The sequence below is a fragment of the Gigantopelta aegis genome, chromosome 3, assembly GCF_016097555.1.
Source record: "Gigantopelta aegis isolate Gae_Host chromosome 3, Gae_host_genome, whole genome shotgun sequence".
NCBI lineage: Eukaryota > Metazoa > Mollusca > Gastropoda > Neomphalida > Peltospiridae > Gigantopelta > Gigantopelta aegis.
The window spans coordinates 21,077,039-21,095,470 of NC_054701.1; the positions used below are offsets into that span (position 1 = coordinate 21,077,039).

General features: G+C 37.1%; 1 protein-coding gene across 1 annotated transcript; it reads left to right on the forward strand.

The window, feature by feature from the left end:
- Positions 1 to 3,584: 3,584 nt before the first annotated feature.
- LOC121368547 lies at positions 3,585 to 16,407 on the forward strand. Its single transcript, XM_041493283.1, has 9 exons — positions 3,585 to 3,839; positions 4,677 to 4,793; positions 7,081 to 7,149; positions 8,864 to 8,938; positions 9,738 to 10,097; positions 10,779 to 10,998; positions 12,841 to 12,917; positions 15,205 to 15,436; positions 15,929 to 16,407. The coding sequence occupies exons 1-9, from the start codon at positions 3,585 to 3,587 to the stop codon at positions 16,156 to 16,158; spliced, it is 1,635 nt and encodes a 544-aa protein (XP_041349217.1). The 3' UTR covers positions 16,159 to 16,407.
- Positions 16,408 to 18,432: the final 2,025 nt, after the last annotated feature.

Genomic DNA, 18,432 nt, shown 5'->3' on the forward strand with positions numbered 1-18,432 from the left:
ATAGTTTGACACCCAAAAGCCGATGTATTTTTCGTGCTAGGGTGTCGTTAAACATTCATTCATTCATTCATTTCGCGTTTGAACCCTCGGGATATAAGCACGTCAATACTAACCAACAAACATGTAGCATTCCAGCTTCGACGGACATTACTAAGCAAATCAACTGTCCTATGTGTATTTAAGCAAATTAGAACAAAATACATTGACATTGTGACATAATACTGGAATGGCACCGTACTGACAAGGATGTTGTTTGCTTTACTTTGAGAGTGTGTTAGTGACAAGGATTATTGGGTATGGTGTTAGTTTTATTTTAGGAGAGTAATGTAGGTGAAGGTAATGACAATGACTGTTGTCTTGATGTCATGATGGAAGGTAGTGGCAATATTATTTTGATTGGGTTTGTTTGTTTATGCTTATAGAAGAATGATCTGACGATAGTAGTAACTAATTGCTGTGGAATGTGTTTTATTTATTTTAGAAGAGTGGTGTAGGAGATGGTATTTGCAATGATTAATGTAATGTTTGTTTCCTTTTAGGAGAGTGATCCTGGTTGTGGTAGTGACAAAGATTATTCTGATGATTTTGAGGAAGATGAAATTGTGGTACGTTTACTGTTCTCCTTTTCATTGATAGTGAGTTATTCATAAAATACTTCATGCAATCCATATTGAATAATCATGCACGCTTTAATATATGTACACACAAACAGGGCCGTTTCATTATATAAACAGTTCTTTCCACAGTTTTTAGACATCAATTTGCTTTTATAAGTATTTAAGTCACATCCCGTTACAGCAAAATATAGCCACCTACTTAGTAGCAAAATTAACCGAACCTCGGGGATATGAATATGCTAGACCTAATCTACAGTTTTATTTAAGGGTTACAGTGATAGACAAAATTAACCGAACCTCGGGGAGATGAATATACTAGACCTAATCTACAGTTTTATTTAAGGGTTACAGTGATAGGCAAAATTAACCGAACCTCGGGGAGATGTATATACTAGACCTAATCTACAGTTTGTTTTAAGGGTTACAGTGATAGGCAAAATTAACCGAACCTCGGGGAGATGTATATACTAGACCTAATCTACAGTTTGTTTTAAGGGTTACAGTGATAGACAAAATTAACCGAACCTCGGGGAGATGTATATACTAGACCTAATCTACAGTTTGTTTTAAGGGTTACAGTGATAGACAAAATTAACCGAACCTCGGGGATATGAATATACTAGACCTAATCTACAGTTTTATTTAAGGGTTACAGTGATAGACAAAATTAACCGAACCTCGGGGATATGAATATACTAGGCCTAATCTACAGTTTTATTTAAGGGTTACAGTGATAGACAAAATTAACCGAACCTCGGGGATATGAATATACTAGACCTAATCTACAGTTTTATTTAAGGGTTACAGTGATAGACAAAATTAACCGAACCTCGGGGAGATGAATATACTAGACCTAATCTACAGTTTTATTTAAGGGTTACAGTGATAGACAAAATTAACCGAACCTCGGGGAGATGAATATACTAGACCTAATCTACAGTTTTATTTAAGGGTTACAGTGATAGACAAAATTAACCGAACCTCGGGGATATGAATATACTAGACCTAATCTACAGTTTTATTTAAGGGTTACAGTGATAGGCAAAATTAACCGAACCTCGGGGAGATGTATATACTAGACCTAATCTACAGGTTTTTTTAAGGGTTACAGTGATAGACAAAATTAACCGAACCTCGGGGATATGAATATACTAGACCTAATCTACAGTTTTATTTAAGGGTTACAGTGATAGACAAAATTAACCGAACCTCGGGATATGAATATACTAGACCTAATCTACAGTTTTATTTAAGGGTTACAGTGATAGACACAATTAACCGAACCTCGGGGAGATGAATATACTAGACCTAATCTACAGTTTTATTTAAGGGTTACAGTGATAGACAAAATTAACCGAACCTCGGGGATATGAATATACTAGACCTAATCTACAGTTTTATTTAAGGGTTACAGTGATAGACAAAATTAACCGAACCTCGGGGATATGAATATACTAGACCTAATCTACAGTTTTATTTAAGGGTTACAGTGATAGAGAAAATTAACCGAACCTCGGGGATATGAATATACTAGGCCTAATCTACAGTTTTATTTAAGGGTTACAGTGATAGAGAAAATTAACACACTGAATTCACGGGTTTTCCTCTAGTACAGGAACCCTTGGTAAACCTAGAGTCTTTTGGCTACTACCATGACTACGCAGGCGCTGGCACAACTACCTGTTTATACCCACGCTAATACATCAAGATTAAAGTATATGGTCTAAAATTGACATAAGAATGTCAGTGTTTCCATTGTTTAGGGTGAAAAGAGCAAGAGCAGACGACTTAAAAGAAACGTTAGAAGATACACTAGACAAAGAGTAGGACCTGATGGAAAAGTGGTAAGCTTATTGTTGTTTGCATTAAAGTTATACATATCATGAGTGATGGGATATTATAGTTCGGATTTTAACAGACCATAGGATTTCGAGTTGATTGTGATCGTTGGGAGTCTCCCTAGTTGCAACGAAGTAATGATATTTGCATCTTTTATGCTAGTTTCCGCAAAATAGTACTTCCCTGAACTATAAATGACTCATTTTACTCCCATTAACAATATATTTATCCAATACTCAGTCTGGGTTGGATACTGGAATCAGAATTTCAACTCAAACTAATTGTACACCCAGATGGTTTCATTATTACACAGTCGATGTCAGTGTTTAGAATACAGTATACTGGGCTATAGTAACAAAGGTTCTAATCCAGATGGATAAGAAAAAGATACTCTTGAACTAAAAGGATTTTGCCCCTGTTGGCAGCTGCCTCCTTCCCCGTCTATAATGTTTGTCTCTGGTGCTGATGTTTGATCTTTATGATGGTGCGGTATTTTTCGTGCTGGTGTGCCGTTAAACATTCGTTCATTCTGATTAATTCTGTGATGGTGCAGATCACGGAGGAGGTAGAGAGCGAGTGCTATGAGACAGACTCGGACGGTTCCGTGGAGTCGTGGCAACTAGACCCAATCCGGGTCCAAATCCACAAGGCTAGAGAACAACGCAAACAGATGCTCCAGAAATATGTGAGTACTTCACATATAGCAAATATGACATTTTTAAAAGTAGTCTGTATAATATTTTAATTCTAAAATTAAATTATCTGATACATCACTTGAACTTAGTGAATATTATAACTGTTTAACCTATTTGCAGCATACACAATGCGTGTATTTTGCTATTTTATTTATGATATATGATTGTATTATCTTCCATCAACCACAGAGACATGGAAATTTAAAAAAAAGTCGATTTCATATTTGCTGTACCTTGTTGCATATCGGATATCAAATGCTAAATTGTGGACAATAATAATATAATTTATCTCAAATTTGAAAATTCATGTTCTGTTATTCCAGAATCTTTATTATGCTTTGTTCAGGCAGCGCTGCAATAAACGCAGTAAGTCAAACACTTTATGCTGTTTCTCTTTTAGAGTCATAATCCTTTACTTCAAACAAAATCAATAATGACAAGGAATGATAAGGAACGACGATTTCATCCAGAAAAACAGAACACGACCAAAGAGATTTTAAAATCTGAACTGAAGAAGAAACGGAAAACAAATCTGGCCGATGATTTTAATGAAGATAGCTCATCTAACGAGGGACGTAAAACACCTTTCATGAAGGAATACGAATACAAGATGACCATGAACAGACGGTTTGAAGATGAGGGGTTTTGGGACGACCCTGCCACTAAAGCAACAGCTGTCGAGCTTTTCGTATGTGCTTGAATGTTAGTTTTAATCGGGCGGGAGGGCGTTTCAAGTTTATGGTAATTTTCCTCAAAACGTGTAAGTTAATTCAAGTGTTTTAAGATTCCAGAACAGACATTTCAAGATGTGTTTAAATATAAAGGATTTTGTTCTTAGAAAATGTATCTATTAGTAAAATGATTGCGCTTATTCACCATAGCAACCTGGATAGTTAAAGGCTTGTTTAGTTTGTACATGACAAGCTCAAGCAAATGGTTTAACAAAGTGAAAATGACAGTCTGTCTGTGTCTTAAAGCTCGTTCTAGCCAGTGCACCACGACTGGTATATCAAAGGCCGTGGTATGTACTATCCTGTCTGTGGGATGGTGCATATAAAAGATCCCTTGCTACTAATGAAAAAATGTAGCGGGTTTCCTCTCTATGACTGTCAAAAATGACCATATGTTTGACATCCAATAGCAGATGATTAATAAATCATTGTGTTCTAGTGGTGTCGTTAAACAAAACAAACGTCTTGTGTCGTAAAGCCTAATACTGATGTTTCAAGGGCAAACGGTCTGACTGAATAATAATTCTATGACTTCACTACTAACATGTTCTTAAAATAGTTCAACAGTAAAAACACTACATTCAGGGCACAATCGACGTAAATCGGGTCCAGGAAAACGACTTCCAATTGACCATCCCATGCACCAACCCACCTAACCCTCACTGAAACTACGTATAGCGTATGTCTTTAATATGTAAGGGTATTTGTATTGTAAGTGTTCTCTGGGGTCTGCTTGCTGATATAATACATTGTGTACCAGTCTGGTAACCTTGTCTATACATCGTCTTTTGTAGGGACTGGACTTGTTAGATGAACTGCTGTATGGCCGTGATGTGGAAGATTCAGAAAGACGTACAGACGGGTCTGAAAATGACAAGGATTCGGAAAAGGAAACTTTTAAGGACATCGAGGTAAATATTTTATTGTTGAAATAATAACTGCATCATAGATAATTAAGAGTTGCAGTTTGTTTGTTTTTTAAACTTTTCCCAGTCTCTCATAGCCCATGCAGATGGGTATACATGAATTGTCCAATACAGTATCGTACATACAAACAAAGTGAAAACTAAATCAAAATGTCTTAATACATAAGTACATACATTTATAATATGTAGTATATGTACCATTATGGCACTTGGTCATTTCCGGTGTATTTTAGTTTAGAACGTTTCCATCAACATAAGAATATCGTAATTAGCAAGCCGACGTATAGTAAAACACTTGTGGATAAATATATACAGAATAAATACTTTATTTTAAAGTCATTGCAAATAAAGTGAATACTTTTTACGTTGTTTTTTTTTCCATTCTTAATCATTAAAAACTTAATAATGTATTGTGATAATGGGTAGTATGATGGTATTCTGAAAGTGATATTCGCATAACACATGATGCTGAGTAAAAATAAAAATTATAAACCAGTACACAACTTTATAACCGGTTGTTTAACTTTAGTTAGTTGAACTTTCATTTGTGTGGGTATCCCTGTGACCGATCGGTTCATGTCTGGAGACTCAATTCACTACACAGTCACAGCTGTGCGATCTAGCAGTGTAATGCAAGAAGAATGCATGTCATCACAGTTATATATATATTCTAATGTGCTAGTTCTGATTTAGTAGACTAGTCTGATAGTGGCAGTCCTCTTTGAACGGTGCAGGAAGAATGTTTTCCAGTAAAGGATTTCATCGGGAGTGGCTGCCCTCTATACGAACAACGTTTTTGTCGATGTGATGTTGTTTAAGATAGCTTTGTGATTTAGGCCTCTGGACTGCCAACTGCTGTGCGAGTCTGTGCAGTAGATTTGGATCCTGCCAAATGCTGTGCGAGTCTGTGCAGTAGGTTTGGATCCTGCCAAATGCTGTGCGAGTCTGTGCAGTAGGTTTGGATCCTGCCAAATGTTGTGCGAGTCTGTGCAGTAGGTTTGGATCCTGTCAAATGCTGTGCGAGTCTGTGCAGTAGGTTTGGATCCTGCCAAATGCTGTGCGAGTCTGTGCAGTAGGTTTGGATCCTGCCAAATGCTGTGCGAGTCTGTGCAGTAGGTTTGGATCCTGCCAAATGACACTGTTTTTGTTTTTGTTTTTTTTAAATTATTGCATTAACTAATTGGCCGTTAGCAACATTCGTTACAGCAGACTGGTGATGGTCTTCGATACACTTGACATTGATAATTTCAACACAGTACACAATTGCTATACGTTTTAAAGTACATCATAGTACATATAGCTTAAAGGCTCCATTCTGAGTTTGCTATCATTGTAACATGTTTATAACTAACAAATGACATATTAAAGATACCTTTCTGTTTACAATATCTGTATGCGCAAGAAGCTTGGTGTTGGCTTAATGTTCGTAGTAGCTCAAATCAGATTTTACCTTCCAATAATTTCGTGCGTATAGGAAAAAAACTACAATATTATGAAGTAAAATGGAAAGACACTGTAAAAAGATATTAGCACACGAGCGCAATCACATTGAATATATAAAGAGTGATATTCTAAACAACAAAATGTATTTAATATGTACTTTTAGCCGCCACAAAGGCTGTTAGACGGAAACCTCTTACAATGGCTGCAAACTCAGGACATGCCTTTTAGGACTCTTAAAGGGACATTCGTGAGTTTGCTGCATTGTAAAATGTTTCCGACTAATAAAATATTTCTACGATTAAACTTACATATCAAATAAATTTTCTTCTTCAGAATATCAGTATCTGTATATTCAATGTATTTCTGGTCTTCTTAATATTTGTAACAAGCCCAAACTCGATTTTGTACAAATATTAGAAAGATCAGAAAGACGTTTAATATACAGCCACTAATATGTTATGCAGAAAAATATATTTGATATGTAATTACAATCGTCAAAAAGTCTCTGTTAGTCGTAACATCTTAAAAATTGCAGCAAACTCAGGAATATCCCTTTAAAGTTTGCATTGTTTTACATCCACGACACATCAGTTGTTCTTATGTTGGTATTTATTAGCAACTGAACGAGTAACATTTTCATGGTAATTATGATAGTTAGAGTACACTGATGGTGGTGTTCAGTAAATTGTTGCTACATTTTAAAAAGAAAATCTTGGTACGGATAGCGTAACACTTTCTTAAAATTAGCACTGATCTACATCCACAACACATCAACTTCTTGTGTAGATTTTATTAGTTACTGAAAATGCGAAACAAATGGTAATTTCAGGATTATGGAGATTCTTGCCCAAAGAAATCGATCAGTCCAGCTATGAAGTCAGCCTCGGATAGTTCAGTGGTGAGAAACTATACATTATTGGTATGATTCTCGCTTAGTTTTGAAACAAACATTAATTTCACTGTTCAACATTTTACGGAACTTTATGTAGCTCCGTGGAAGAGTGCTCACCTGAGTTGACCCACGTGGTTATTTTCTATTCCAACAAATGCTTCATAACTGATATACCAAGAGTCATGGTAAGTGTTATTTCGTCTGTGGAGAGAAAGACATAACTTATACCTGGTGGTAATCCATAATCAAAGAAGAAAATAGTTTTCTAGAGTAGTTATTAGAATACTGTGTCATCAAACAGTACTCTAAACTTGACAAATCTCTTTTCACAATTCTGGGCATTTTCCAGGAAAGAAACCAACCAGTCCAGCCATAAAGTCAGCCTCAGATAGCTCAGTGGTGAGACAGTTTGTGCTATGTTTGCCGGTCTCGGCGGCTTCTTCGTGCCTCGTCGTGAAACCCTAATTGAGGGGAGTGATTAATTTATCTCCTAACTCAGTTTATGGCAAGCCATTTACGATATTCCCACTGAGCATTGATATTTAATCCTTTTGTTGTACTATATTTTTAGTATTCACATGCTAAGGGGAGCTAAAGATTACTATCCATGACCCAGTCTCAAGATAGTGATAGGGATCCAGGGTGATCGCTCCTTTTAAACAGCGGTGCCTGCTTCAACGTTATGCAGTATATCGTAATTATTAAGATAGCAGTTTACCAAACAGCATCTCACCAGTTCATAATTCTACATTTAAATACAGCATTAAATACTGCCATGCCTACCATTTTTGAAAGTGTTGCTTCATTTGGCTAGTACATTTCTGTAATTTGACACGATCTATTATCAGGTTCTCTTTTGCTTTGAGCATGTATGTGGTGCCGCTAACATTAGTATAACAGATTGAGTTCAAAACTGTAGTAGTCGAAGTTGCTTCTTGTTAGTAGTATAAAGGAAAATGGTTATAGTATTTATATACCTATATCTATCTATCTATATATATATATATATATATATATATATATATATATATATGGCGTGTAAGTATATACAAATATGTTACTCTTTGTTGTATGTATCAGATTTGATATAATAACTAACAGTGTAAAAACGTATAATCTATTGAATGTGAATAGAATAAATCACTAACATGCCATGTGAATGTGGGTTCTTCAGATAATAAATTGTTGTCTATTGTCAGTATTGATGTCGAGTTAATATACTGTCAACGTTCGTCTACATAAACCTGGTATCTAAAGTAGTGTCGCTTCGAATTGTTGTAATAGTTATTTAGCAATCGGTGTTGAGCCTGGTAAGTAGAGGGTTCGCATCCCAGTGTCAGTTTTATTTGAAACTGAAATTTAATGGCTTACGTTAAAGGTGCAAGACCACTGTTCAAACACCTAGCAAACCATTAACCTATATGTTGGACAGACAGCCCATATACACGTGTGTCCAGGCTAGCGTGCCTGAACTTTAATTGGATATAAGCACGGAAATAAAGTAAAATGAAATGTAACGCCAAGATAGTAGATTATGCATGTCTTTACTCCGAAGCGAGGATCCATGTGAATAAAACTGGGTTTGGTTGGGATAACCGATATTTTCAGAAAATCACACAGTACTTAATGCAATCTTCTCTTGCACCAATGAGATTATCTCCGGCCCGTAGGCCGATTGGGTTATCTATTGTTCTGACTCTATCAAATTTCTTTGTTACAGACGTTCCCTGACAGCGATGCTGAATCTAAAACCAGACTCGCTCAACGCAGTACAAATGACGCAGAACTCAGAAAGGTAACTTTTGCTTTAATATTTGTAATTAGAACCATTTTTTAAAATGTTAAACATTTTAAATACACGTTTAGCTGTTCTGTTCTCAGTAAACATAGGCGTACGGGCTCCCATTTGTGTAGGGGGCATGCTGGCTTTTGCCCGAATTAAACAAAAATATCCGAATCTTGATAGCATTACTACCAAACAGCTATATAAGGCTGTAAACGAATCATTACGTGGATTACAACTACTTTTTAGGGTAGAATGATTGCAATACATAGTAAAATGGTCTCAAGTTAGCACATTTTGCCCGATGATTTGTGCCCGAATGTGAGGTTTTGCTCCAGGACTAGAGGAGCAGTGGACCCCCACCACCCACACCACCCCCACCACCCCCACCACTCGCCACCTGTCCCGTACGTTTATGTCAGTAAAGTCTTCACATTAATATTTTCAAATTATATATACATGTAATTGTATTTGTTTTTTTAGGAAAGGTTTTTCAGTGAAATTGTTTTTCTTATGTTAATATAGAACAAGGTTGGTATTGTTTTAGTTAATATATATTTCATATATATCTATACGATTGTTTTTATTCAGTTATTAATAAATTGTATTTCACATATTTCTATAGGACAAGTTTTTCCCAGTTAAACTGTAGGCTATTCAATATACTTATATGGGACAAGTATTTTTCAGTTAAATTGTATTTCATTTATTTATATGGGATACGTTATTAGTTAGTTAATATACTTATATAGGACATGTTTTTATTCGGTTAAATTGTATTTAATTCGGTTAAATTGTATTTAATGTATAGGACAAGGCGCGAGTTCGCTCAGCTATACGTCGTCTTTTAACTGAAAGACTTTTTGGTTTGACCAATGGCGGTGGCGGATCAACCAGTGGTGATAGAGGCTCAACCATGGGTGGTGGCGAATCAACCAGGGGTGGTCGCGGATCAACCAGGGGTGGTGATAGATCAGCTATTGGTGGTGGCGGATCAACAAATGGGTCTGGCGGATCAGCTATTGGTGGTGGCGGATCAACAAACGTGTCCGGCGGATCAGCTATTGGCGGTGGCGGATCAACAGACGTGTCCAGCGGATCAGCTATTGGTGGTGGCGGATCATCAAAGGGGTCTGGCGGATCAGCCATGATAAACACTAACCAGGGAAAGGTGAGGCAACGTATTCTATATCAATTTTGTTTTCCCACGCATTACATTTTTGATAGCCCCACATTCTGGTGAAAGCTGCCATATCGTCTTCCAGTAACAATGTTAAATATCTATAAATTGGTTTGATATTTGAAACATCTTCTGACATGTTTAAAACGGTGAACAGTAGACACACCGTCTCGCGTTATTTGACCTTTAATAGCGTGTTAAATCACATTTACGCGACCCAGATAAACGACTGCATCTAAAATAAGTAATGGGGACTGGACGTAGCCCAGTGGTAAAACGTGGGCTATTTTTCGTTCCCGCCAGTGCACCACAATTCATATATGAAAGGCTATGGTATGTGCTATCCTGTCTGTGGGATGGTGCATATCAAAGATCCCTTGCTACTAATGGGAAAATGTAAAATTATGTGTTAAAATTATCAAATGTTAGACATCCAATAGCCGATGATTAATAAATCAATGTGCTCTAGTGGTGTCGTTAAACAAAACAAAATTTCATTAAGATAAACAATAGAATGTACAAAATGGCGTGATAATGCTTTTGAAATTCTGGAGATCCTTTTTTGATTTCAATCCTTACAGCCAGTATACCCAGTAAGAGTAACTTGTGGTTTATAGCTGTATATTTCATGTAAATTAACTACTGTTCTTCTGCATTTATCGTATATTTCAGTCAAAAGTTGTTTTCGTTGATGAATACAGTGAATCTGCAGACGCATTGTCTCCATTGTCATCAAATAGTGGGTTGCCTCCCATGTCAGGATCAATCCTACCATCATTAGCGCCACGATCTACATCACATCCAAATCCGGGTCTCACAGTTTCTGATCAGTCTACTATATTAGCCGATGGTCTCGAGAAAGATAAAATATTTATAAACCGAGCTCAGAAAAGTAAGTGATTAGCAAACAATAAACGATAAAATGCTGGCATGAAAGACTTATCTTACGGGGGAAAAGTCGTTTGGTCAAAGATGGCACCAGGCAAAACAAAATGATTAATGAGAACAGCACAAAACCTGAACAACACATTACAAAACTAGAACATCACATTCCGAAACTGGAAGAAAATTACAAAACTAGAACAAAACATTACAAAACTAGAACATCACATTACAAAACTAGAACATCACATTACAAACCTGGAACATCACATCACAAGACTATAGTACTGTCGGAAATAGAATAAAAATGATTTTCATCGATTATTTCTTACATATTAAATAGACAAGTAAATATTTTCTAAATAGATATTTACAAAATATTTGCTTGTCAGTTTAATATGAAAGAGGCCCCCCCGCGAAGACGAAAATGTACGGTTTTTTTTGTTCTACTCTATATAAATAAATTTAAAAAATATGGCTTGTGCCTCCCCCACTAGAGGCTGTGACCCATTTGCTAGATATTTTGCCACCGACCCCCACCCCACCCCTCAAGACATCGTTCCCCCGGGCCGGATTACTACGTTTATAAGTTTTATTATAGTCTTTATGTATTACAACGTTACTATACTTTACTTTTAGGTCATGTGCATTTGGTCTTAGCATCCAGCGTTTGGTTGGGGTTTCTTGGTCGACTTCCAACATTGATTTAGCGGACACTTTGGAAACTCGTTCATATTTTGTTTTACCACCTTGGTCCATTTCACCACCTAATATTGTGTTTCATCTTTCGCATCTGAAGAAAGGTCGTACAGATGCTGTTGTGTACAAGCAATTTTTCATGGAAATTCAAGACAAGTACCGTGATCACATTCCTGTTTATACAGACGGATCACGGGATGGGACTTCTGTGGCTTGTGCTTCAGTTTTACCATCAGACACAATACTTTCCATGCGATTGCCTGACTCAGCTTCAATCTTACTGCTGAAATTTGGGCAGTCATTAGAGCCTTAGAAGAAATCAAGAAGAACTCGATTGCATCCAAATTTATTATTTTTACCGACTCACTTTCGTGTCTCCAAGCTTTACACAATATGAAACTGGATCATCCCTTAATTGGGATGTTGATACGAACGTGTGTCTTTTTATCCATTGCCAATAAAGACATTGTATTTTGTTGAGTGCCTAGCCATGTTGGTATCAAGGGTAATGAAAAGGCAGATTCTGCTGCCAAATCTGCTTTGGATTTGCCTCATGCCGGGGTTGATGTACCGTATAATGATTTTAAACATAGTATCAACCAATTTATCATTTCGATTTGGCAACATGAGTGGGACGGTGCGGTTGCAAAAAAACGTCATGCTATCAAGCCAGTCTTGGGAGAGTGGCAGTCCTCCTGTGCAGGAAGGATGAAATAGGCTTGTGTCGTGCTCGCATCAATCACACTTACTTGACTCATTCATTTATTTTGAAGAAAGATCCTCCACCTCAGTGTGTGCACTGTCAGTGTACTCTGACGGTACGCTACATCTCAAAGAAACTGGAATAGATATATCTGGACAAAGAAATGTGTTGGAATCATTTCGATTTAATCCAGAACTTATATTACAGTTTCTTTTATTACAATTTTTACATGATACTGACTTTTTCTCTAAGTTTTAATTTGATTTATCTGTGATATTTGTATTTTTTGCACAGTTCTTTACACTGTGTTTTTATTTAACTGTTGAATTTTTAACTTGATGTTTACCATCACATTATTTTTGCATTTATCAAAGTTTGACACCCAATAGCGGATGTATTTTTCGTGCTGGGGTGTCGTTAAACATTCATTCATTCATTCATTCATTCTAGGTCATATTCACTGGTTCAAGACGGACTATAATGGTGGACCCGAGAGACGCTTTGTAAAACATGTTGATAATACACAGGTAAGGGCAGTTATAGGTAGTACTAAACCAAATAACTTCCGGCTGGGTCAAAGTTCGAGGTGCGCCCAACTTTTGATCGAGACGTTAACACCACAAGTCCTGAGATTGGTTATAAATTTGAGTCTGTTGGTTGTAAAAAAATTACTTTCATCTGGGCAAAAAAATGTATGCATTTTATTTTATCTAGTACCACCGTGTCAAGCAGTTTTGTGCTTGGAACATGTATGGGGTACCTGTAAAAACAAGTACTCAAATTTTATGCGAAACTAGTGTAGTCATAAATGCTACCCATTATCTCTGAAATGAGCAGCTTCACACCCATTTTTTCTGAATCACTTTAAGCGTGAGGAGTGGTAGTATTTATATCCGTGGTGTTTATGTCGATTAATACACGGTAGGTAGGAGTTTTAGCCACATGTGTTACTATTGTCGTCTGTTTGATGGTAGTATACACCCTATATCACATACTAGTATTCAGTGCATAATAAAACATATCATGATTTTGTCATTTACTTTAATTAAACTTGATTAATTAGCCGTCACTCGACAATGGAGTTCACAATGACCTTGACCTTGATAATAATCATTGTACATGGCTCTGAAGTTTGAATCAAAGTTAGCACTGAGGAAAAGTTGGTTTTGGCCTATACTTCATGCTGTAAAGATTTGAATAATTTCTTTTACATGGTATTTTACTTGCCATATACAACTGCTCTTACATATGGTACTATATCTAGGCAATCTGAACTTTAAAAATAACATGTGCCAATGTTTGGTTAATTTCTATTAATATAGTAACTTTTTCATGTATGAAATTCGAAAAACTAAAATTTGAAACGAACTTGATATTTTATTGTCATTTTGACATATTTATTGGGTGCTAAGTTGTATTTTAAACACATTTGTAGTTTTATGCAAAATTTTATTTAAATTTGAAGAAAAACTTTACCAAATACATAATTAAATTTCTTGTCACTATTGTGTCTTCTGTTCTTATTTATACATAACAACAAGCTTGTTAAACATATCTTTAGGTCTCCAGATCAAATTTTGTTTTGTTTGTAAATAATCACTTAGTTGCTCTCGTGAAGTGCATTTTAAGTTTATACTAGATTCAGAACCAATTTTTCTAGATTTGATTATCTACATTGGAGTAAGTTGATAATTTATCTTATTGTTAAAGCATCCAACCGGCCTCAGTGGCGTCGTGCTTAAGCCATCGGACATTAGGCTGGTAGGTACAGGGTTCGCAGCCCGATACCGGCTCCCACCCAGAGCGAGTTTTAACAACTCAATGAGTAGGTGTAAGACCACTACACCCTCTTCTCTCTCTCTCTCTCTCTCTCTCTCTCTCTCTCTCTCTCTCTCTCTCTCTCTCTCTCTCTCTCTCTCTCTCTCTCTCTCACACTAACTAACCACTAACAACTAACCCACTGTCCTGGACAGACAGCCCAGATAGCTGAGGTGTGTGCCCAGGACAGCGTGCTTGAACCTTAATTGGATATAAGCACGAAAACTAAGTTGAAATGAGAGGAAGCATTCATGCTGACCTGGTATAACATTGATGTAATTAAAGTCCATTTGTAGAATACATCAGCAGCCACATTCATCGGGGATAACCAAGAGATTTGAAGGAAAGAAATGTTTTATTTAACGAGGCACTCAAAACATTTTATTTACAGTTATATGGCGTCGGACATATGGTTAAGGACCACACAGATATTGAGAGAGGAAACCCGCTGTCACCATTTCATGAGCTACTCTTTTCGATTAGCAGCAATGTATCTTTTATATGCACCATCCCACAGACAGGACAACACATACCACGGCCTTTGACATACCAGTCGTGGTGCACTGGCTGGAACGAGAAATAGCCCAATGGGCCCACCGACGGTGATCGATCCCAGACCGACTGCGCATCAAGCGAGCACACTGTACCACTGAGTCTTTTACATGTACCATCCCACAGACAGGATAGCACATACCACGGCCTTTGATATACCAGCTAGTGCACCACGACTGGTATATCAAAGGCCGTGGTATGTACTACCCTGTCTGTGGGATGGTGCATATAAAAGATTCCTTGCTGTTAATCGGAAAGAGTAGCCCATGAAGTGGCGACAGCGGGTTTCCTCTCTCAATATCTGTGTGTTCCTTTACCATGTGTCCGACGCCATATAACCGTAAATAAAATGTGAGTGCGTCGTTAAATAAACCTTTTTTTTTCTTTCTTTACATCCAGCCACTCTTCATAAAGAAATTTCGTTTTGAAATATTTGTTTTTTAGAATCTGGTTGAGATGGTGCCGAGTCCATATCATCCTGTGCCAGTTAGAAATCCGACCGCTCCAATAACGTTTGTGTCCAAGAGAGACGTGAACGTGTCCAAGGCGCCGATAAGATACACGAGCAGATCCAGACATGTAGATGTCTTGTCCATGGACGAATGGAGGCTGAGGAAACTGCTGGAGGAGCTGTATAAGGATAAGAAGTACATGGATCTACTGCTACACAAACAAGGTAGAGAGTCAGAGAGAGAGAGAGAGAGAGAGAGAGAGAGAGAGAGAGAGAGAGAGAGAGAGAGAGAGAGAGAGAGAGAGAGAGAGAGAGAGAGAGAGAGAGAGAGAGAGAGAGAGAGACAGACAGACAGACAGAGAGACAGACAGAAAGGGAAAGTCACAGAGAGAGAGTGTAGGGGAACGTCGTCAGAGAAAGAGAGAGTAATTGAGATTCATAGGGAAAGAGTCAAACAGAGAACAGTTACAAAACAAAAAGAAAGACTGAGAGTTAAAGAGAACGAAAGATAGGGGCAGAGGGAGAAAGGAAGAAATACAGGCTGACATGCAGAGATCGAAACTGAAAGACAGTTCTAATTGGAGGCTTTGTATTTTTTGTTGATCTAAAATGTATATCTGGTTATGAATTATTTATGATCGCTCCTGCTGACATGCAGCCAAGTAGAATATATTCAGCAGAACTGATATAAAAGGGTGTTTTTCTCTCGTTTAATAGGCAAACCCTCATACGTCAATCAGTTGGCACACTATGGAAGGGACTACCTCTTACAAATCGCAGACTTTTGGGAGTCTAAAGGTATTCTTCCGCCACGTCCAGATCAGAATATGGCGGATTCCCAGGCGCCAGTGCGTTCTAAAACATCGTTGAGTCTTAATGCAGAAAGCAAAGACTCGAAACCAGACGCCAGTCGACTTGGCCTAGACATGAACAAAACTGTATGCTAGTGCAGCCATCTGTAATCGTCTGTTTTGGGGTTGGTAGGTCCTGTGTTTCAGTCTCAGGCTGAACTTACAGCACAACGGAGATTTGTATTCATTCACAGACGTATGCCTCATTAACTGTTTAAAACTGTACCTCTGTCATGGACAGATAGCCTAGTTAACTGAATTGTTTGCCTAGAAAAGTATAGTTGAAATTAAAATAATTTGTAATGAATGCGTGTTACGGTATTACTAAAAAATCGTTTCCTATGATGCTCATTTCACTACGTATGTATATACTTATTTGACTGTTCGTGTATATATATATATATATATATATATATATATATATATATATATATATATATATATATATATATATACATAGTTTGATGTACATATAATAGTATGTATCTTGTTACATGCAGTTGCTGCTTAAAGTGTGTGTTTTATAACAATTAAAGCTTTCTCTTTCAACAGTCAAAGTAGCATTTAATATCTAAAAAGTACCACATGTATCCCCTATATCTTTAGTGTACCAATGTTTATAATGTTATATAGGAAATATTCATACTCAGTGACTGGTATCGATATTTCGATGGAGGTGAAAGTAAATCCTAAGATATCACATTAATGGAATTTCAAGCACGAAATGCGCACATGTCATCCATTGGTGGGACGGTCCAGCCATTATTAGCTTAAAATAGCCAGGTGGAGATGTAAAAAGGAATAATGGTCACTTTCGGGGGGTACCTATCATCCTACCGCTGTACCGCCGTCTTCACTAATTGCGGTCACCACCCCCCCCCCCCCCCCCTCTCCCAACTGAATTCGAACATCATTTACAACTTTTATATTTTGTATTTGTATCTGTGCAACCCAGCAACAAATCTATCTAATTTTCAGAATGTTCTCTTTCTAGATTTATTTCTTTATGGTTTGTTAGAACATGCATATATAGAAATTGTTACTGTTAGTATTTACTTTCCTGAATATGTTGTGTTAGATATTGTTTTTGTTTGTCTACTGTATGGATACTTTACAACTGCAGGCATTAAATTTCGTACACTTACATATTGAAATGTGTGTTGTTTATTCAGTCAATACTGCCTATCATAAAAATTTAATGTATTAGCATTTTAACCATCATTGTCATCTGGAAGTACATATCATCATGTATATGTATACAATGGGTTGTTTTTTAATCTGTGTATTTAAATCTGACGTTTGTTTTCTTAAGTAATTTTCTACATATATATTTCCAAATTTAGGTTTCCAATCATTCGTCTATGACTATGAGTATACGTCTGTTACATTTTGTAAAGAGCTGTTGGTGCTTTCTAGGTACATATGCGAGTGCTACCATGGTTCCTTGTGTCTACCTGTATACGCCTACTAATTCTATAATCAGTATAAAATGAACACGATTTGTTCAAAATATAGCCAAGCTTATAACACAAATGTGTTTACTCAATGCTGGGGCAAAACAAAGGAAACCTGTCTTGAAAGGAAACTTGGCTATCAGGAAATCTTGAATTAGGAATGGGGAAAGGGTCGGATTCATATTTTGTTTTTATAAAAGAGAAGAAATTTTTTAATGCGCTGCCTCAAACATTGAAAGGCATTTGATCCCCCACCCACACGACACCGTCATCTTTGCTACAGGTGGCTAGGATATGCGTTGTTTTTCTTCCCGTTGAAAAGCAAATAAAAACTCCACACACACACACACACACACACACACACACACACACACACACACACAGGCAGGCAGGCAGGCATCCATCCATCCATCCATCCATCCATCCATCCATCCATACATACATACATACATACATACATACATACATACATACATACATATATATATATAGTCCATGGGCTATGGGGGTTCACATGCACACACCCACCCCCACTAGTAAACTTCCTTGTTAACAGAAAGAAGTGGGTCTCAAGGTACCTCCCATGACCTTTTTTGACCACGCCAAACTAAATTGCATATAACTTCACTTCACATGGACCAATTTTCACAAACCTGGTTTTAACATTTTGGTGTTGTATTGCCCTATCATCTGATATATTCCACTGTTATATTACCACTGGACTACGTCCCGCCCGCATGATGAAAAACGTCAATGGCTGGCCCAGAAAAAAGGTCGTCTCAAAATCGGCAGTGTAGAATCAATATGAGTATCGCTTTGCCCGTTTCTTGGCTTTATGCTTTATTAGATATCAAATCTTATCATGCTGCTTGTGAAACAAGCATATGTTCTTGCCACATTACTAAAACGCTGGATA